The sequence below is a fragment of the Pipra filicauda genome, unplaced genomic scaffold, assembly GCF_003945595.2.
Source record: "Pipra filicauda isolate LSUMZ 115617 unplaced genomic scaffold, ASM394559v2 scaffold35_size7292922_pilon, whole genome shotgun sequence".
NCBI classification, from domain to species: Eukaryota; Metazoa; Chordata; class Aves; order Passeriformes; family Pipridae; genus Pipra; species Pipra filicauda.
Window position 1 is genome coordinate 1,150,446 of NW_024104487.1, and position 23,215 is coordinate 1,173,660.

General features: G+C 37.5%; 1 protein-coding gene across 10 annotated transcripts in view; it reads right to left on the reverse strand.

The window, feature by feature from the left end:
* The window catches only part of KDM4C (lysine demethylase 4C), a 260,988-nt gene that overhangs the window by 232,676 nt on the left and 5,097 nt on the right, over positions 1-23,215 (reverse strand). For all 10 annotated transcript variants that reach the window (XM_027752199.2, XM_039384505.1, XM_039384504.1 and 7 more), the window contains exons 2-5: positions 22,586-22,657; positions 9,910-10,074; positions 5,270-5,445; positions 2,355-2,469 (exon numbers count right to left, since the gene is read on the reverse strand). In XM_027752199.2, coding sequence (XP_027608000.2) covers positions 2,355-2,469; positions 5,270-5,445; positions 9,910-10,053 — 435 coding nt within the window. In that variant the 5' untranslated portion in view covers positions 10,054-10,074; positions 22,586-22,657. The remainder of the gene's footprint in view (positions 1-2,354; positions 2,470-5,269; positions 5,446-9,909; positions 10,075-22,585; positions 22,658-23,215) is intronic.

The window sequence follows — 23,215 nt, forward strand, 5'->3', positions numbered from 1 at the left end:
TAAGGTTTCATCATGCTTCAGATATAGATGTCTCAATATAAAATTGACTGCCACCAATGGAAAAGAAAACATAATTTGTAAACTGTTAAACTGAAGAATACGGATTTACAGCACAGCAGTATTTCTCACTAATTTTGATGACCCATGTAGACATATAAACCACATTTTCACTAAGTTCCTTGTGGTTTTCCACCTAGAACTCTGTCAGATACTTACCTTAAATGTAACATCTCTAACAATCTTTTTTCTTTAAAATGCATTTTGTAGAAAGTATGCATTTGTTTTGTTTCTCGCAAATAGGCTGCTATGACAAATTAATCCTATCATTCCCTTTCTGCCCTATGGCGCCAAAAATGTCAGTAATTTGTATTCATCTCCTTTCCACAAATAATGACAATCCTGAAGGAAACTGAACAAAACATAAGAACAACCTCTAATTTCAAACAAATTCAAGATCTTTTCTTAGCACTATCTTCATGCATTAAAACATGAAAAATATTAGTTGTGCAAGTACACCATCTGCTGGCCAAGAAGTAACTGTGGCAAAATTATTCTAAGACAACATTTTGATCACTGTAACTTTCTCACCAACAGCTTGGTACCAGAGTTTTTTCCTTCTTTTCCTTTATACATCACTGGGCTGTATACCATCACAGTGGCTGACATTAACTGCTCAAGTCTGCTCACATTCCTCAATGTCAATTCCTCTCACTAACATTTCTCCTTTGTTATATATATTTAAATAGTACCCATTTTATCACACGCATCAAGGTTTTTTTTTCGTCTACTTTTTATTGCTTTCTTCCCCACTCTCTGCAACTTATTTCAGTGCTTAGTTTCCTTCTCCTATGCATATAGCATCTGAGTTAGGATCTCTGAATGCTGCCCTTCTCACTTCTCCATTTGCTTTTTTTTCTGACCTCCCTTCCGCAGCTTCCCAATCTAATGAGTGCAACTCCATGAGAATGAAATCTCTGACCTTCTCTTTGACCAGTCAGCATTTCCAAACTGGACGTTACTGCATTCATTTCTTCGGAAATGTTGCTCATGCAACAGTAAACTTAAGATACTGAAGACAAAAGCAAACATAATCAAAACAAAGCATATATTTGTGAAAAGTTATACCATAAGTATAAGAAAAAAAATCAGAGAAGAAAAGGGGCAAACTTCTATTTCTTGAAACAAAGACTGTTTTTCTGTGCCTTATTTCAGTCTTTACAAAGCAACAGCCACCTAGAATGTCTCTTTGCCAAAACATTCCAAATTAGAATCTTCAATTATTCTCTAACTTAATTTTTAAAATAGCTATTTGGACACACAATAGAATTTGGACTTGCTACTTTCTCTAAACAATAGACCACTGGACATCTATAGCTATGTTTCAAAGATCACATACTCAGTACAAAAACTGAATTGCCTTCAGCCATATTGGCTGACCATATTTATCTTTGGACAGTTCTCAAGTAATCTGTCTTCTGTGAAGAAATGTGAAATACTAGTAGAGCCTCAGACCATCTGCCACAGGGAAATCATATTTTTTTTTTTTAACAATTGGAGAAGGCAGTTACATAGAACATCAAGAACTCCACACATGGTAGATTCTTTTAATATTTGCCCTGTATTTTTTAAATCCTCAATTTTTTTCTGAAATGCTAACATTTCTTCTGTTAGTCTGATTACTTAGATAATCCCTCCAAAATCTAGCTCCTATCTTTACTTACACAGCCTAACAGATATCAATGACTATTGTGTAATTCTTTGGATAATGAGATTTGTGCTAAGAGTCCCTTTATTATCCATAGAGATCTTGGCAAGTAACCAGCAACATTTATTTCCTTGGGAAATATCAATTCTGTCTGTTTTAACTGAAAGGTAAACAGTAAGTGTAAGCACATTTCCAGGAAACTGCAGGCATTCCAAACATGTATAAAGTACAATTGTTTTAATCATATTCCTCAGTGAAAGAGGAAGAAATATTAAGTATCTCATCTTTTAAAGTAAAAGCTATTTAAAATATCTCTAAATTTCCACATAAGCACACAGAAAATACATACTAAAATGTTAATAAACAAATAAATAAGTTGGAAGTAATCTTAAAGTTCTGGAGAGTTCAAAATGAAGAAAGGGAGGAGTCATGATCTGGAAGAGTAGCAATATTCTACCGTCTAAAGACAGAACTGTCTGACTCTTGCAGGTGTAGAGTTAATTTCAACCTTTCTTAGAGTCTTTAAAGTGAGTAACACAAAAATTTCAAAAGACAGATTCACCGTCACAAAACAAGACTGTATCCTTTAAGTACAATACCCTTTAAAAGAGGGCTGGAAGACACAAACTTCATAAAAAGCTATGCATACTTCATCATAAATGCTCCCATTGATATCTGCTCCATATATTGGTGCCACAAAAGTCAAGTTCCTCCAGTATTTACGCTCCAGATCTTCGTAATCTGTGTATCTTGGGGTGCGGTATCTGCAAAGGAAGAGGTAGGCAAAGGTTCATCACAGTCTTTCAACAACCACCTTCACAATGGACTATGCTTCTGAACCTGAAAATTGAATTCTAAGAGATCACTTTATTTCAAATTTTTCAAAACAGAGGAATTACTACTTGTCCTGACTTCTTAGTGTCATAATTAACCATATCATGGAACCTTCTGCCTGACAGCCCCAGTAAGTGAAGTCATCCACCTACTTAAACAACATTTGCTTCAGTCTCCAGCAGCTAATCAGGACATCTACTGACTGTCCTCAGGCTGAACCCTTCCCTTTCATTTCCCTTCCGTAAAAAAACACGCATGGAAAAGTCATGCAGTTAACAAGTATTTATTATTTTCCTACCTCACCACCAGTTCTGCAAAGACACAGATATAGGTCTTGCATAAGCCTGCCTCAGAACAGCTCAAACTAACTAAATCAGCCCATGCATCAGCCCTGCCAGGCAAGACCAGTACTTTCTTCTCTTCTTTCTTCCCCAGTAAAACCTTTCAAAAAAGTTGCAGTATTTCAAACAATTGATACCAAAAATTCTACAATGCAGAGAAAAAATATTTAAGAGACTTTTTACTCCTTTATAACAGCAAAAGATACCGTACTTATATGCTTAATTGAAGGTACCTAATAAACACATGCTTAAACATATTATGTATATAGTTCTAGGAGGTTACTCATGTAAAAATCTTGTGGGAACACAACACAAGCACTCCACCATAGAAACATCTATCAATAGCTTTGCCTCAGGATCCTTTGTCAGACCTCTGTTCTCCCATATTCAGGTCTTCAGAAAAGAAAACTTGCTCCCCCATTACTCCAACACTGAGAACTGAAGTTTCATATTAGAACTGCCAACATGCTACACTTGAACAACTGGAAAGAAAATCCAAACATACAAGACTTAAGGAGACCAGGTAGACTTACATCATGTAATAACTCTTAAGAGACAAAAAAACTTAACAAAAATCATCTTAACCACAGCATTCTCAGCAAGAGAGTTGTTTATTATTCTTCATGATATAGCTCCAGAAATCAGATTATTTATTTCTGCTTGGCACTGAGAAATATGCATACATGAACTCCTTGATTACAGGATGCAGCTATGCCCTTATTTCCCAGAGGTCAAGTAGAGAAGTATTTTGGTTCAATGGTGAGTTGCACATGTCTAAACAAATAAGAGATGAAATCCATTAGACTGAGTACACATGATCTTTTTAAAGGCAACTATGATTTAATTTAGATGTTCGAGGCCCTTCTCTCTTACTCAAAGGAAATAGATAACATCACAATAGTCAAGAAAAGGGTCATTAACAGATAAGTCTTCTCTATTAAGGAACAAAATTATTTTTATGGGAGAACAGAGGCTCTCAGCTACCTAATAGTTTAATAAATACAGACTTAGAGTGTCATAGGAGGTTATATGACACATTTTCTCAAGAGCAGTGATGAATATTTAGAACAACCTACAACTAGTAATAAATAAGAAGCCGTCCCAACAGTTCTTAATTTTGTCTATGAAATTAAGTTGCCATCTGATTTCAGTAAAAACCATGAAAATTGAAATCAGAAACACTTCCACTATAGCGTCCATACTAAAGAATAATAAACATCATGATACATACTAAAATCTTCACAGTTTTGCATTATGAAACTATTTTAACAAATTAGTGTCTCATTTTATTATAGGTTAACAAAATGTAAACTTTTTAACATCCATGAAAAAGTATAATTGAAAATGACATCAGATACCACAGAATTCTTATGTTCTATTCCCATCTCTAACAGTTACTAAACAATTTTAAAAACTACAAAATAGGTTCCCACTCCCACTTAACAGAGAAAGAGTACTGTAAGTGTGATAAACACAATTTTTCACAAGTAATACAAGGGTGGAAATACCAATCCATTTTAATTGAAGAAAAAAGATTATCCATTTTGCACTATTGTAAAGGCATGGATATCATGGGACACAATTGCTGAGGAGTCTCCTTAAAAACTTTTCATGTCCTAGTTTGTCCTGATCTTGACAGCAGCTTCTCTTCTTACATCTTAATTCCTTAATTAACTTATGAGACAAACCTTGCTTTAAACTAAGGCAGTGTTTCCTTCCTCTATTCAAATGTCTTTTCTCTCTAAGATGCTTTGACTCACCTCCCAGAAACTATTTCCACTCAGTTTTGAGAAAATACTTAAGTAAAATGTATTCTTTCCATGTGGTCAAAAGGACAAGGAAGAATTCCTTCTATCCGTTCCCTCTTCTTGGAATGCTCACCAATTTGAAACTTTTCAGTACAGTGCCTAGCCCTCTATAAACTCTCCCTTAATATCCATAACCAAAACATAAACATTCACTAGATGCAGCTAAGTTCTCTTAGATTAATGCAAAACTTCTGGACAAGCTAAAAAAGATGCTGGGTTTTTTTCAGAATTACATGATGATAGGCCATTCCAGTACCTAGGAATTAAATATTAAACATGAATAGGTGTAATCAAATTAAAACTCAGATGTTAGTCTGTATTATCTTCACTATTTTCTACATAACCATCTTTTAGAACAGAAAGAAAAAAGGCAGACAGAAGGCATCATGTCTCAGGTCTTCTAGATGCTTTCTTGCTGTCATGGTATCAGATGCCTTCAATAACACAAACAAAAACAATATTCACATTGTTGTACCCCTAAGAGCCAGGAAAAAAGTAAAAAAAAAAATCACCTTGCACAATTCAAAGAAATCACAGTATGTGAAGATAAATATTTGTCTTTCTAAGCAAGACATACATACTTGTCACTGTTGGCCAGTTGCTTGAACTCCTTCACTGTCATGGGCTTTTTCTGAATGTTGTACTGTGTGAAAAGCCCCGACTGGCCAGTGACTATCTGTTGAATTGGAGCAGGAATCACCAAATCTTCAATATCATTATAATGTTTTCTTGGTTTCCACTCCTTTGGTGGGATAACCTTTAAATTCAAAAATAAAACACAGGACATCACAGTTGCTGTATCAGTTCAAAACATCCTGGAAAAAATTGAAAGAACCAGTCAAATATGACCACATGATCGAATGAACACCTGCTTACCAGCTGTTTCACACTAACTAATTGAAGCGCTCCTAGATAATGTAGAAAGCAACTCAAAATAGGGATAGTATTACCTTAATTCACAAGCAGCAACTTGCTCATCTACAGCAATTCAATCAAAGACAACTGTGCAAACATATTTTAGAAAGCCTTGCAATTGAAAAATAGTTCAGAATCCATGGTATGATACACATTTAGTGTTAAAAAATGCATGGATGTTGCATTTGGGGATATGGCTTAGTGGTGAACATGGTGGTGTAAGGTCAATGGTTGGACTCAACGATCTTTGAATCTTTTTCAAACTTAACGATTCAAAGATATAAAATTTTTATCGCCAATTAAAATACTCATACAAAAAACTGGCACTCCCCTGTCTAAATGTTATTTGGTATAAACAGTATATATAACTTTATTTTTTACTGAACAGTGAAAAAAGTACAGCTATTTTAGAGCCCTTAAGATCTGAGAGTCTGTGCAACTCACTCCCCATAACACTGCAGGATGCAACTCTGTTATAGTAAGAGTTTGCACTAATTTAGATATATTAGCTTTTATAATTACATGATTTAATCCTCATAATTGAAGATTAAAGCTATGTGCAGATTTACCAATTGTAAAGTTAACATATTTATTTCAAGTACCACAAAATTGCTCACAGTCTATGAGAACTACTCAGCAGATTCTAAAGTGTTAGCAATGAAGTCACTAAGAATTTCAAAGAAGACTGTAGTAACACCAGTGTTTTTTAACAAGGCTGTGTGATTTTGAACATTCTTTGCATGTATTATTTTACCTGAAAACAGATAACTCTCTAGATGTTAACTGCATCACCTCTAAAACACAGGAACAGAAAATTTTTATATATATATTTTTGGTCTGTTTTTTGTTTTGAACTTTTACTTGTCCAAAGGCTCAATGCCATGTTTTTTGAATCACTCATTATATTCATTCTTTTCTGCCATGCTCAAATCAACTTTTCACAAGTCACAAACAGGCAAATTGTAATGCTAATGTACTCAAACAGTTTATTCCTCAAAGAAATCCAGTCAAGACCATTTGTGCTAACAAGCACAAACATCAAGCTGAAGAAAAGTTTTAAGAAAGCAACATACTTCCAAACCTAAAGTTTTTAATTCAAACATTTTTATCCAGTCTTTACACAAATGCAACTCCCTCTTTTCCTTTTTTCCTTCTCAGCTTCCATAGGACTTCCGTTGTACAGGGACTGCTTAGCAAGTTGATTGCTTTTAGAGAAAAAAAGTAAGCGAATCATCTTGTGATTCCTACTTACTTCTTTCACAGAAATCTTAAATTATATGCACATCAATAAAATACAGAATGTTAGTCTGAAGTTAGTTTGATGCATTGAGAAGTCATGCATCCAGAATATATGCATAGAAATCAAGTACGTGCACAGAGATTTCCATTTTCATGATTATTAAGCATAAAGTTGTAGGTTTGGTTCAACTATAAGAATACTGAAAAGCAATATTTGCATTATCTTACTTAATTCAAGGTCAGTGTGTTTTAAGCAATAAAAATATTTTTCTGAATACAGGTTCAAAGTATCTCCTTCCAGCTAACTGGAGCGTGTTTATTGCTGTTGTAATTAGTGTACTGGTTAGAGAAGTGAATTCTCTGGGGATCAATAAGCAAAGTACCACTTTAAAAGAAAATAAAAATAGAGCTCCTGCCCAAAGAATTTGCATTTTCTAACAAAGATTAGGACGAGGACTGAAAATGTTAAACTATCATGTCCAAAGCGACAGGCATTACACAGTGTAAGAGCTGGAAATAATGACCAGATCTCTGTGACCTGTTCCACTGAAGCCTCTACATATTCCCTTTAGTAAAAATAACCTCTTCAAAGTCAGGCAAGTTAGGTTTATTCAATGGAAGCAACTTAGATCAAATTCATCAATCAAGCTTTTGAAAGCTCAAATATGAAAAAGGAAAAACCTAAGGTAAGACTTTCTCATTTACTTATTTATTTATCCATTTATCAAAGATCTTAAGCATATTAATACTGTCTAGTATCATGTAGTGTGATATGCATTCAGATTTAGATAGGGATGTCTTAGTTATATCAGTCTCCTCCATGAAGACAGCACTTTAGTACTAATGAGGTTACTGCAGAGTGCTCTCAACACGTACATTTCTGTTAAATCCTCTTTCATATACTGGTAATCTCCTGTTGTACATCTGACTCTGAATGGCACTGGCTACTATTCCTATGTAACTACTTCTCCCCAATTCCTCTGAAAATTGGTTTTCTTGCACTTGTCAATATCTATTTTCAGCATAATATTCCAAAATTACTTTTCTACTTGCCGATGTGACTGAAAATTAATTTAACTATTTTGCTTTACATAAATTCACTTTGAGACTTCAAAACAATTCTTATTCCAGTAAAGACCAACTAATCTATCAGTGTGCCTTGGTTTTCATTTGTTCCATTCTTTCCAGTTCTTGTTTTCCAAGTCTTGGACTCTCTGTAACAGTAAGACTAAAATAGGGGGTTTTTTTATGCCTAAAGCTCATTCCAGACTTTCAAAAGCCTAATGGTGATTTTTTTGCCAATATTGTTTATCTAGTACCTTAATCACTTGTTCCAGACATAGTATTAGGAACTTATGGGGTCGTTGTGGTTTTTTTAATGTTTTATTTCCCATAGTCCGTCCCTCCTCCAATACGTGCAAGCCTTACAGTAATTTTATCCCTATTTACATACACATATTCTCCTACACAGGTAACAGGTCTTCTCCCCTTACACCTTCACATTTAACCTAAAGTGTTGGATACACTTATTCTGATTGTGTTCTCTGTTCAGAAGTTAAATTACTGTTTCTGCATATGCATACAGTTCTTCTGGTAGTTGTTATTCTCTTCACATTAACACTTCAGCTTGTACATGCTAGACTTCAGAAAAATTAGGTTCTTTGTAAGGTAATTTTATATTACTATCAAAACAGAAAAAATGTATTTTTTCTTGTTATTTTAAAATTAATTTCCAAAACCCAGAAAATATCCCTTTGCAGCATGAATTATTCACTTGATAAGACTTGTTTTAAAAAATATTTAGTTGGTTTATTTTTATTTATGAATTCTTTTGAGATATACCAGAATATAGTGAAAAACAGAACTCAGAATTCTCAAGACAAAGTAGTAATACATAGCAAGTAACTGTCAGACTAAAAACAGCAAGAGATGCTATTCAAGAAAGCAAGATGATGCCACTACAATGCATTTGAAATTTACTATCCACAATGAAAGGAGTGCAATAGTTCATCCCCACACAAACAAATAGGTTCCATAATACAGACAGTTGAACATAGGAAAAATTCAGCTCAGGCTTTCCACTGTTGTCTGTTTATCAAATTTCTACTTCTGTTTGCAGAGAAGAGTTTGAGACTATGACCAGTATGTACTCTATCCTCAGAAATAAAAAAAAAAATCAAATAACATACAAGGTTTCCCAAATGTTAGGAGTTCATTTTTGCTTTGCTTTACAGGAAGCAGGATGAGGGAGTGGGCAGGGGAAAACCAAGAACTGCAAGTCTTGTTTCTCTTCTCTCAGATTCTAAATGTCTTGACTATGCAACATTTGCTTAAAAACCCAGTGATGGAGATGGCTAAGCACTTACAATAATTAAGCTAGTACTTCTGGACCTGCACCGGGTGCTGCTGGTTTGAAAGGCAGCAAAACAGATACAGTGTAAACACTTTTGTGATGTATCACTAAATTACATCAGACTTAACCTCTGACAATCACTCTCTGTGAGGGGAGGGACACCTGCTGTAAGGTCCTGGATGTGCACACCTTCAATGGGCAATACAGTCGCAGATAGTGTCCCTGCAATGCTCATTAATAAAGAGATAACATGATCACCCTTAAAAAGAAAACTATTTCCATTTAAACAGTGCCTCACATACGTCACTATTGACTGTACTGGGATTATTTGCTCCAGTAAAGTTTTACATAACCCTAAAAGATCAAGTTCAACACCTGTTCAAGATTACTTTAATTTACACTGTCAACTACCTGTTTAGTTCTGATTTGACAAAAACTAGTTTAAATCTACACAAAATGAGATCCTATTTTGCTACTGTAAACTTGTAAACAATTAACAGTCAGAAAACAGTATACATCATCATCATTAGTCTGCACAAAACATCAGAGATACCAAAAGGCTCTTTCTTAAAACAGTAACAAATCAGCACCTATTCACTGAAAATCATTTAGAATGTTAAAAACTAAAAAGGTCACGAATTGTAATCAGCAAAATACAAATACTAGGAGAATAGGTATTAGGATCAATCTTCCTTCTATGTTACGGATGTTTACCTTTGCAACTCCAGCCCTATGAGCACCCTGTGATTCCATGTACGCTAAGTATTTGTTGAATTCCCTGAATTCATCCATTGAAGGCCTAAAAGTCATGATTTTGCAGCTTGGGTTCGGAGGACTATCTGAGATGACAGCAGCCATTCTGATTCACTTTCAATCCAGCTTTAAACAAAGAAAAAAAAAGAAAAAAATTACATACACTGTAGAGTATAATCTGTAAAACAAATTCTGAGATTCAACATACTTGGTTTCAGACATGAAAAAAAGTTTCTAAAATCATCTGCCCAAGCTAGTATAAAAGGCACAAAACAAATGTTTATTTTTTCACTTTACTCTTTTAAGAATACTCAGCTTTTACCCAGCACAAACTCTGTTGTAAGTGATATGTACACAGTTCAGTCCATACCTTTATTTATACAGCATGTTTTCTCAAGTTAACCTGGCATCTTCTGTGTAGACCCATCTGGATGCTCCCTATCTAGAGAGTTACATTACACAGGCACAATCTAGAGTAACAAAACCACATGTTTGATAAAATATCACTATTATCATTTAGTAAATGGTAAACAGCAACTACGCACTTTCCCACTCACACTGCAAATATAGAGAAAAAGCACTTTATTTCCTAGGTCTCACATTAGCACTTTAACAACAAGACTATACAGTACTCCTCATTCTCTGAAAGCTCTGCAGCAGAAAACAGTTCGCAAGTGATACACATAAAATCAGCATTTCCTCTTATTTCCATTTCTACACTGAGGATGACTAAAAAAAGTCATATTTCTATTTCATATCAAGATATAGTACTTATGAAAGGACTGATCTTTAGGCAACTGACAGATATACATTATCATCAGAAGGTGTTGCAATTGCCAGGTAGATATCACCATGTGTGATCTATTGTTCACCAAATTCTTCATTAATCTTACAAAAAAGCTCATCCCAGAATACAAATAACTCAGCTGTGACTAGCTTTTTACTGGTTTCGCTTTTGTGAGCACATTCCCTCATTTCCTACATCTGCAAAATGCATGCAACTATCTTTTTTTATGCCACACGCTGTAACCATACACTTTGCTTGTACGTCAGTGTATTAGTCGCTGATTTCATTAGCTTCATGTCTCTTCTAGCTCTGTATGAATCACTGCACAAGAAAGCTGCATGTGCAAGATAAGATGCCTTTACGTCTTTCCACGCTTCATGGTCCTATGAGTATTTCAAAATTTAGTCTGCTTTTTGGATCTTTATTTTTCCTCTCATTTTGCATCCCAAATTCACCCAGCATATCACTTTCCATTCTTAGCAATTAATTGCATTTCTTTACCCACATTCCCATCTTCAGCAACATCCTATTCCCCTCCCTACACTATATTCCATCCCTGTTTGAATTTAAATTAACTAGACTGCTGCAACTGTGTGTCCAGCTTTTGGCTGAGATAGAGTTAATCTTCTTTCTGACAGCTGGCACAGCGCTATGGTTTTGCATTCAGTATGAGAAAAGAGATGATAACATGATGTTTCGGTTGTTGCTAAGCACTGCTTACTCTGAATCAAGGCTTCCCATGCCATGAGAGTGAGCAGGTACAGAAGACACAGGGAAGGAGCATGGTTGGGACACCACATTCCAACTGGGTTACTCCATGCCATAGAACACCATGCCCAGTGTATAAACTAGGGATTTGGCCATGACGGGCCAAGAGCTGCCTGGGAATGGGCTGGGCATCACTCAGCGGATGGCGGGCAACTGTGAGCATCGCTTGTCCCTCTCTCTCTCCTTTTCATTGTAATTGATAGCAGTATATTTTATTTTGTTTCATTAATTAAACTGTTCTTATCTCAATCCACAAGTTTTACTTTGTTTTTCCAATTCTCCCCACTGGAGGTGGGGTGGGAAGTGACTCCTTTGCAATCTGGGGTTAAATCATGACACTTTCCCATTCCAAAAATCAGTACCACTTTAATTTGAGGATACTTTTGCATTTAAATTACCAAGTCCATATAGACAAATATACCTAGACATGTGTGAGATAACTTCCCTCAGTAGTAAACAGCTGGCTTGTATACAATACATCCTTTATTTATTCCCGTCTATTGAAGTTCCACATATAATCTTTCTGATATGACCAGTCCCAGGAAAATGAAACTTGGATTTATGACCAAAGGTGAAGCTATGTTTTCCTTCGCTGCAAAGTGCAATAGAGAGTGTTTACTATTTGTTCACTCACAGTAAAGTGACACTGGAAATGTAATCAAGCAGGATATGTGCCTTCCCTTTACAAAATCACCTTTTAGGCTTTCACCTTAAATATATTAAATAAGTATATACATCACTGAAATACACATACACACACCTCCCTCTAACAACCAAACCCTTTGGTATTTCTTCACTGTGAAAAAAATTAGCAGTCCTCCGTTATTCACCATTTTACATCTTTCAATCCATTCCACTGACTGTAAACAAGACAGTCAGCACTCAGCAGTTATTTCATCATAAAAATCCTTCCTTTAATTCTTTCTGTACTCTGCAGTAGTGTCAGTGAGGTTCTGGGGCACTTTGCAGGGGAAGAGGAGGGAGAAAGGGAAATGAAAGAGAGGGGAGGAGGGGGGTATAGAAGAGTTATTCTATTGTTGCTTGGTTTGGTTTTTCTTATAAAGCAAATTACTTGAGCATCCGCTTATGAATTTGTCTTCTACATCACTAATATTCTTTGCTTTAATGAACAGAAAGGACTTACCTGCCTAGTACCAAATCTAGCATTCCCAAACCAAGCCAAGGATTCTAAATGCACTAACTTTAATGGGGAGAGGGAGTATGCTGCAAACAGTAACAGATGGAATTATTTTCAGTTAACCAATAACTGAATTGTTGTCTCACCACACTCACAACATCTCTCAGACATGTCTAAGCCTTATCAGAGCAACTATTTCTGCTTAATTCAATGTGGTACTTGTAAACAATACTACACTAGAAGATTGGCTGATAGGCCAGTGGGTCATGCTGCCATCCAGAGGGACCCTGACAGGCTGGAGAAAATGGGCTGGCAGGAACCTTGTGAAGCTCAAAAAGGGGAAGTGCAGTCCCGCACTTGGAGAGGAACAACCCCAGGCATACGGGGTACATGACGGGGGCTAAAGGCTGGAAAGCAGCTTTGCTGAAAAGGCCTTTGGGAGTTTTGGACACCAAATCAAACACAACCCAGCAACATTCCCATGAAGCAGATGCGGTTAACTGTGTCCTGGGCTGCACCAGGAGGGAGGCTGATAGCAGATAAATTAAGGTGATCCTTCCCTTTTATTCAGCGCTGGTGAGGGCATGCCCAGAGTGTTGTGCCTAGTTTTGGGCTTCCCAATACAAGCACGATACGGAGCTAGCAAGCATGCAACAAAAAGCACCATGACTATGACAAACGGACTGGAGCATCTCCCTCATGAAGGTAGGCTCAGAGAGCTGGGATGATTCAGCCTAGAGAAGAGAAGGTTCTTATCTATGTGTATAAACACCTAATCAGACCACAGAATCACAGAACCATAGAATGTCTTGGGTTGGAAGGAACCTTAAAGGTCACTTAGTTTTAACCTCCCTGCCAGGGGCAGGGATGCCACCCACTAGATCAAGTTGCTCAGAGCCCTATCCAACTTGGCCTTGGAAACTTAAAGGGATGGGGAGTCCACAACCTCTCTAGACACCCTGTTCCAGTGCCTCACCAGCCTCAGTAGATAAGTTTCTTCCTAACATCCAATCTAAAATTACATCCTTTCAGTCATTCCGTCTTTTCCTATCACTACACGCCCTTGTAAAAAGTCTCTCTCCAGCTTTCCTGTAGCCCCTTCCAGGTACTGAAGGGCCACAAAAAGGTCATCACAGAGCCTTTTCTTCTCTAGGCTGAACAATCGCAATTCTTCTAGTCTTTCCTAACAAGAGAGGAGTTCCATCCCTCTAATCATCTTCATGGTCCTCCTCTGGACTTGCTCCAAAAGGTCAATGTCCTCTCTGTGCTGAAGACTGCAGAGGCGGATGGAGCACTCCAGAGGTGGTCTCACCAGTGGATGACTGCAAAAGAGGGAAGCAGGTTTTCTTCAGTGGTGCCGAGTGACAAGATGTCACGTTTTAACCCACTGGAAACTAAATTAACTGTGGATCAGAAGACAACAGGTTTCCCAGCTGCTTGGTTTTCTTACCTTTTAATTCCAAACTGCTAGCCCCATTTTTCCAGCATCGGAGCAGCCAGGTGGCAATACGTGCACTGACACAACAGCTGAAATCATTTCATATCTCCTGCAGCTCACTGAAGGATAGGACAGTTACCTCTTTTGTCTCTTCCTCCCGTTCCTGTGATAGCCCTGGTAATGGCTGCCACAATGTTCCTGGTGCTTCACCCTCTTTGCACACCTTGTCCTCCTTTACTAAAGCTGTTTTACAAGGTGACTTTCACACGCATTTATTTTTCTGTACATGGGCAACTGACACCAGCACATCTTGGCCTATCACCAGGGCTGGAGCATCTGCGAGGTTGCTGCTCTGTTGTCAGACCTGGAGACCTTCCCCCTCCCCACCACCAGAACTGAGCACTGGTGAACAGGGCTCGGTCAGCCTGGGCTGGGCCCCAGCACATCTGGGTCTCTCTGAAACTTCTAGGGTGATAGCTCATCTCTTCCAAATATTTGCAAATTTGCTGATGACACCAAATTGGGAGGGAGTGTCGACCTGCTGGAAGGCAGGAGGGCTCTGCAGAGGGATCTGGATAGACTTGAGAGATGGGCTGATTCCAATGGGATGAAGTTCAATAAAGCCAAGTGCCGGGTCCTGCACTTTGGCCACAACAACCCCCTGCAGCGCTACAGGCTGGGCACAGAGTGGCTGGAAAGCAGCCAGGCAGAAAGGGACCTGGGGGTACTAATTGACAGGAAGCTCAACATGAGCCAACAGTGTGCCCAGGTGGCCAAGAAGGCCAATGGGATCTTGTCCTGTATCAAAAATAGCGTGGCCAGCAGGAGCAGGGAAGTGATCCTTCCCCTGTACTCTGCGTTGGTGAGGCCACACCTTGAGTATTGTGTTCAGTTCTGGGCCCCTCAGTTCAGAAAGGATATTGAGGTGCTGGAGCGGGTCCAGAGAAGAGCAACAAGGCTGGTGAAGGGACTGGAGCATAAGTCCTATGGGGAGAGGCTGAGGGAGCTGGGGTTGTTTAGCCTGGAGAAGAGGAGGCTCAGAGGTGACCTCATCACCGTCTATAACTACCTGAAGGGAAGTTCTAGCCAGGTGGGGGTTGGTCTCTTCTCTCAGGCACTCAGCAATAGGACAAGGGGGCACGGGCTTAAGCTCCGCCAGGGGAAATTTAAGTTGGATATCAGGAGAAAATTCTTTACAGAGAGAGTAATCAGGCATTGGAATGGGCTGCCCAGAGAGGGGGTGGATTCACCATCCCTGGAGATTTTTAAACGCAGATTGGACGTGGCACTGAGTGCCATGATCTAGTAAATGGACTGGATTTGGACCAAGGGTTGGACTCGATGATCTCGGAGGTCTTTTCCAACCCAATCGATTCTATGATTCTATGATTCTATGATTTTATTATTTTTTTTCTGGATTTTGCACTTATTCAGAGGCAAAGCTCCTAAACACTGGAGGTGCCCCACTGTCCTAGGCACTTGCCCACACCATCCCACCCTGTCACTCATAACCATCCAGCCTTGGGGCAGATTACTGGCTGATATTCTTAAACATGTGTAACCTTAAACAAGACCTGAACCATATGCAGTAACATGCTGGCTCCTAGCAAAAGGACCAGGTTGGTTTCAAGGGTACTCAAAAGATATTCCAAAATCTTTAAAATTCTTAAATGCTACTGTAAGAAGCCTTTACGAGAAGGAAGGAAAGAAGGAAAAAAAAATGTAGGAAGATATCTCCCCCATAAATTGGAGAAAAGGCCAAAGGCATGATTATTCATCATGCCCAGCAGATGACTCCCAAAGTACAGAGGTGACTGCAATACTGAATACAAATACCAGACTAGTTTCCCAACCCACAACATTCACATCATAAGCCAATACTACAGAGTACACCCAAATTATAATCTTAGCTAAGGCCCCTGCAGGACAAACAGCACCACAGGGAACACATACTGCAAGTAATTACACAACACACCTCTAAAAACAAGTACAACAGCTCTCATAGCAAATAAATCAACATTGTAACCAGCAACTATTAATTACAATTAATTGCTTATAACTCCTTTGTTTCAACATGCTCTGGTCAAATCTCTGGTTATCTCAATCCTTCCTGCCCAACAATGGATGTCATGGTTTAACCCCAATCTGCAACTAAGTACCATCATTCACTTACCTAGGAGGAGAATCAGGGAACCAAGTAAAACTCATGGGTTGAGATCAGAACAGCTTAATTGAAACAAAGCAAAATTTACTTCTATTATCATCACAGAGAGACATAGAGAAAGCCCAAGAAAAACAAGTGATGCACAATACAGTTGCTCACCATCTGCTGATTGATGCCAAACCCGTGCCCAAATCACAGTCAGCCACTCTTCAGAGTAATTCTCCCAGTTTATATACTGGCATGATATTTCATGCTATGGAATATCCCTTTGGCAGTTCAGATCAGCTGTCCTGGTAAGCTCCCTCCCAGGTTTTCATTCAGCTCCTCACCGTAAAAGCATGAGACACTGAAAAATCCTTGACTTAGGGTAAGCACTGCTTGGCAACAACTAAAACATCAGTGTGTTTATCAGCATTATTTTCACACTGAATCCAAAACACAGCACTGTACCAGCTAAGAAAAAATTAACTCTCTCCCAGACAAAATCAGGACACAAGACAAATGGCAACTGGCACAAACTGAAACAGAGGAAATTTCATCTGAATATCAGAAAACAGTTTCTCACTATGAGGGTGGTCATACACTGGATGAGGTCTTCCAGAGAGGCTGTGGAGTGTCCCTCCTTGGAGATATTCAAAAGCCAGTTGTCCTGGTTCCGGCCAGGATGGGGTTAATTTTTTTGCAGTAGCTGGGAGGCAGCATGGTCAGGACCCAGATGGTATTCAATACCACCTCAAGTCATTGCCAGGGGCAGAGGAAAGGGACTCTCTTCCAGGGAGAAGGGGTTCCCTCTGGTGAGAAAACCAGTGGTGGGGGAAGCCCATCGGTATTTGTTTATTGTGAGCATTACAGTGAGCATTTTTTGCATGTGAATAATTTTCTCTTTCTGTACACTTTTGTTAGTAGTATTGTTGCCTTACTGTTTGGTTTCTTATCTCATTTCCGTTTCCAATAAATTATTCTTATCTCAACCCGTGATCTTCACTTTTATGCCTCCAATTCTCAGCTCCTTCTAGCAGCAGTGGGAAGGGGGAGGGGAAAAGGGAGCAGAGAGAGGCATGTGGTTCGGAGAGTCTCAGTGGGAACACTGAATTGGGAGCACCATTCCTAAAACAGAACACCAGTTCAACACTTTCTGAACAATCCATTGCAGCTGAGCCTGTTTTGTGCAGGGAGATTGGACAGGATGATCTTCAGACATCCCTTCCAATCTCCACAGTTCTCTGATTCTAAACTATTCCCGCCTACTGCTGTAAGTTAAACACTGCAGCTGCACAGCTAAACACAAAAAGTTAGTCACAAATTAATATTAATTCTGCCAACTCATACAAGCACACAGTGACAGATACGACCTATATCACCTTCCACTACATCACAGATGATGCCCATTTCCAAAAGCATTTCCATATATTGATTTACCAATTAAGTTAATCAGTTGCTATGTAAACTTATTAAATTAAATCATCCATATAGAAAGCCAGTGTCAAAAGGAAACCTAATATCAACCTTGTTGTCCTAGTTTTGCCTATAGGTGCAGAACGTAAGAAACAACAGTGCCTGGATGTGTTCCAACAAACCTGATGCTCTATCTCCTTTGGAATTAAATTTGTCTAAGTTGAAGCAGTGTAAGTCTGAAATACATCTGACTTCCTACGTTCCTTCTGCAAAGCAGTAAGACAAGAAAAAGACATATCCAAGTAGTTCAGCTACCAGAAAAGCTGCAAGATGATTTTGACCAGTGTCTGATTTCAAGCACCAGCCACAACAAGCTTATTATGACATGAATTGGTATGATAAACATTCCTCTTAACTAAAACATCTCACCAAAATATACCAGTTTTAATAGCTGAGTTGCTTTAAAAACAGGAAGGTACCAAACAAACTGAATATATTCTAGCACCTAGCCATAATGAAGAAATTAAGTTAAAGATTGTTAATCAAATTAATAACCAGTGATTTACTCATGTTAGCTTCCACAATCACACATCAGCATTCTTCTCTGGCCACTAGATTCCTAAAATCCTGTTTGCAAATATACTAACAAAATTATTCTTCTGCTTCTTTGGAATTAAGACAAGACGTAAGCATATAACTGAATTGTATGGTGATGAAGTTCAATCTATAACAAGCAGAATAACTTTCAACTCATCATGAACACAGGTACAGCATTGGAAAGGCAGAATTTTTGCCCAGCTTCACTGCAGTATGAAAAATACAAATCCTGTATTTCACAGGATCTTTTATCTACCTGCTTCCATGCATCTTAGGCCCCTAAGTAATGACCACACAGACCAGTCAGCTTCTTTTGGTGCAAATAAACTGTCCAGTCCGTGCTCCTCTATTACTCTTCTTCCACAGTAAAAAGTGCCTTTTCATTAACTTACTGCGTAAAATTGCTCTTTGATAAGCACAGTCTTTGTACGAACATGCCTTGAACAGTTTCTACTATATAGCATCCATAGTGTAAGAGGCAGAAAGACCATAAAGGCTATAGAGTAATTGTTATGCTAGAAGTCCATTTAATAGATGCTGCTACTCATTTTAAGATTTCTTAGTAATTTAACACCCTTACAACTACGATCTATCAGTGGGAACTTCTTAAATTCATTTCACATTCAATTATTGCATTTGTTCATTACAAATGCCAATCTGAAACAGAAAGCATCAGTACTGAGTTACAGGTTTTAAATTTACCACAAAAAACAAACCATCCAGAAAATGTTGGCCTTACAATTAAATTCTCTTAACTTCTAACACAATAGTAATTCTCTCAAGGACTTTTTGGAATTCAAGAATCCTATATACTTTCTCCAAACAATGCCTACTTTTGTTCTTTTTCTCACATGCAAAAATTCAGTTATACCCTAGCCAAATCATTAAGACAAGAGAGCATAATGTACAGTTGAGTTTAAGAGTTAAGAGGCTTTCAGAGGTCCTTTTGCAGACAAGAGCATAACTGCTAAGAGGCCATCCTAATGTAAAATCCACACTGCAATCACACTATCACTGACTCAACTATTACACTGAGGTGTATGCATAACTACTTATTTTCTGATATTACAAAGCTGTACAACTTGAGAAATAAAACTTTCAGAGTTTTTGTTTACTGCTACACAATGAAAATGTGCAAGACATTAGTAAATACCTAGTTATAAAAATAAATGGGCAATATGCCCATTTAGGCTGCACATTATGAAATAGAAAGACAAGTAATACATACACAGGGAAATTTTACAGTTATTTTAAATCCCTAATACCAGCATTGTAATCAGCCACTTTCTATCCCCTTGCAAGACAGTACTGCACTTGGAAAAAATGCCCATTACTATCTAGAAAAGCAGAGGGCAATGTAAATAAATTATATACTCCACTCAAATTAGCACGCATTAGTACTTTGCTAACACTGGAAGAAACTTTTTTAGCTAATCATGGGAAAGCTCTAGCCAAACAAGCCCAAGCTATGAACCTGATCCAATAAACTGCAAAGCCTGTCCATAAAGCTTCAATTTCTTGGTGACCAAGTAGTTTGCCTATGTCTTGAAAGATATCTGATTAAAGAACTCAAAATTTAGATAAAATACAAGCATGTAGTTTGTCAAAGATGCCAGCTAAAAAGCCAGTAGCTTGGTTAAAGAACCTGATCCTCCTTTTAAAGAGTTTATAGCCTTTGTAAGGCCTTGTTCAAACTCTCAAATCATCAGCCAGGAGTACAGTAATGCTATATTTGTCTTAATACTACAGCAGTGAAAACGTGAGGTCAGCAAAGTTCAGCCATCCACATCTATGCCAGTAAATGGCCCAAGAAACCTACTGAATGTAAACCAAAACACCAGAGTTCAACACTAGAAAAGCTCACATACATCAAGACGAAAGCTAACTAATGCTACAATTCTTTACATAATCCAAGATGCAAACACATTTCACCACTTACGATGACAGGGAAAAGTGCTTTTTAAATAACTCCTGCAATATTTGAACAGCATAGCCTGTATAAACATAACAGATCTGATACTGAAGAACAGAAGTGTACCATATTACATGCTTGATCACACATTGTATTCTGCATGATTGTTTGCTAAGTGCAGAATCTACAGAACTGTTTCTTCTGTATCCTAAGAAAAGAGAAGAACTTCTATACCATACCACAGTCAACTGAAGCTTAACTATCCAAATTAGTACCAGGCAGCTACAATTTCAAGCCTCCCCTGCCAAAACAGTGTAATCCCTACAACTTGCCATACTATTAAAGGTGTCAAAATACTAAATAAAATGTATTGGTGGAAGAGTTATCTGTTAAACACTGTTCTTTGGTGCACAATTCTCCACACCCTTGGAAGAACACACAATACATTATTCCCAGAATTGGAAAACATCTTCCAAGTTCCATTTATTTGATACCTATCACAGAAATCCAAACTAGCAATTGTGTTTAATCAAATTACAAGCATAACGCCAATTCACAAAACTAGAAAATACTAAACCAGAATGAAACACACTAGAAAAACAGCATGTGTTAATTTGCAGTTGGTTAAAATGCGCAAAAACCTGCAACCTTCACTACATGAAACCAACTTTCATTATTACAGTATTGTTTCTCTTTTTCCTTCTAGTGTAAGATGAACGATCTAGTACTTTGAGATCCACTCATCAGCAGCAGGTAACCAAAACTTTCTGACTTTAAGACACAAGACAAAATATCGACAAATTATTTCTTCCAAAGATACTTTGTGAGAGGCATCTCTTGACTGCCCACTTTGGCCCCTCTACTGAAAGCATTGCTGAACAAGAAAGGCAGAAAAGCACAGTCAGCTCTGTCTACTGCACTAGACACAAAATTATTAGCTAACATGGCAAAGTGCTAAGTAACTACAGACCACTCGTGTCATACCTGCGTCATGTGCTCATATTTTGAAAGATAAGATTATTTATTATTTCAGTGTGTTCTAATACATAAAATATCAACATCCACAACCTTTACTCAGCAACCCAAATTAAACAAATCACACAAAGCAAGCTCCAGTGAAAGAGAAAAAGAAGGAAGAGATCAAATCTCTGAAGGTCATCGCTTCCCACAGATAAATTAGCTAAAACACACATTCTTCCCTTTTTCTTTTGTTGCAAATTTTCAACCACGCTAACTACGGGACAACAAGCATTTGAGGAAGAATTAACTCTGAGAATTTTTTTTAAACAGCTAATAACAAGAAAATAACTTTGTCCACAGAAAGGCATGCACAAAAAGCCACAACATTCTTCTTGAGGCTGATCTGAAAAACACGAAGTAATGTATCTGAAAGCAGTTATCAGATACAAAAGTTTTCAAACTAAAAAAATACAAGATAAGCATTCACATTATGAAGTACTAGCTGCCATTTTTTAGGAATCATTCAATAAAAACACTTTATTGACAAAATCTGAAGAAAATTATAATTAGCTCCTGTAACCTCCTGTTTGCATACCCTGTTTTGCAAAATAAAGATGTTTGTACTACCATCTCTGCAAGAGCTGGAAAGGAAACTAGTAGGAAACCATGTCTTAATCTACAATAGTCTAAGCAGCAATTTTATCTACAACACAGGTAAACACACCAGGGTAGATTCACTTCTGCATTTTCTTATATCATTTTTAAAGTTTTTAGCATAATCTCTAAGCAGGTACCATGCAACTCCCCATATTGTTTGACAAAGTTAATTCAAAGATGCAAGATACTACATGAATGCACGGCCCATGATTAGCTATAGGAATTACTTTTAGGTAATTGAAAACATAAAAGCACAGTCTGCATGTCCAACTATTACCAAGCATGCAAGCAGTTAATTCTCAATGTAATTTGGTTTTGCGCAGTTACGTTTGAATTATTCCTTTAATCACAGTAAATGTGCAGGCAAATTATATCTGCCTATTTTATGTACCTGGCTTTGAAAGAGATCCTATCTACCAGAAATTCCAAATCTGTCAATTAGATTATTTGGCTGTATTAACTCATAAAAGAAATATATGGGACACAGAGTTTTGTATCTGTGAGATGACGTCAAATCTCATAATTAGGTATGCATTCCTCAGACATCCACCATTACCAGGAAGAATCAATTAAGTTTTAATATGTTAGGAGCATTGACGATGTTAATAGACTATAAAAACTTAAGAAACCAGGAATCCGGGTAGGTAACCATATTCTGAAGCTTCTGAAACCACCTCAATTTTACTATAAAGCTCTGAGTAGTTTGCAAACTTCATTTCTAGTTTGCATTTTTGTGTTTGGTACCAGACTTACAGAAAAAATATTGCAAAAATATAAAAATGGCCTAATTTGAACCCATAAATATTGAACTGAAAAATTACCTGAATTCATTCCATAGATATTCTTCTCCCACACCAGGCTCACAGCATGAAAAACATCTTGAAATAACTGATCTAGGACAAAGGACAAGAAGAAAAAAACAGATAGAAAAAGTACTTTTCTTATTTTTATTTGCAACCCATTGTCACAGGAGAGAGTGGAAGGTTTAGACAAGTTATTAAAAAAGCCCTGCTGTACAGTCAGGAGGTACAGAAAGGACTCCCTTGCTTTCTAAACTTCTTCTCAGAGAAGGGTTTAGGTGCAGCTTAATCAATCCTATCTTAGCCTCAGACTGTGTCAACGGTTTCAATTTAAAGAATTACAGAGGTCTGATTAAATCATTTTGTCCTATAGGTTTTTAATAATGGCAAAACGGATATATTTATATAAAATGAATTATTTACTATGACAACTGAACAGACAAAAGATCTTAATCAAAATTATGTATTACGCAGTGTAAAGCTAAAAACCTTCTAGAAGGGCATTATATAACAGAAAGGGGTACAGGTATAGGGCACTGTAACAAGGCAATTATATTAAAGCAACTGTATCAAAGCTAGCAAAAGAAACAACCATTAAGTAGAGATTGATATAATTCACAATACAAGATAGCTGGTAGATCTCTCTTAGTC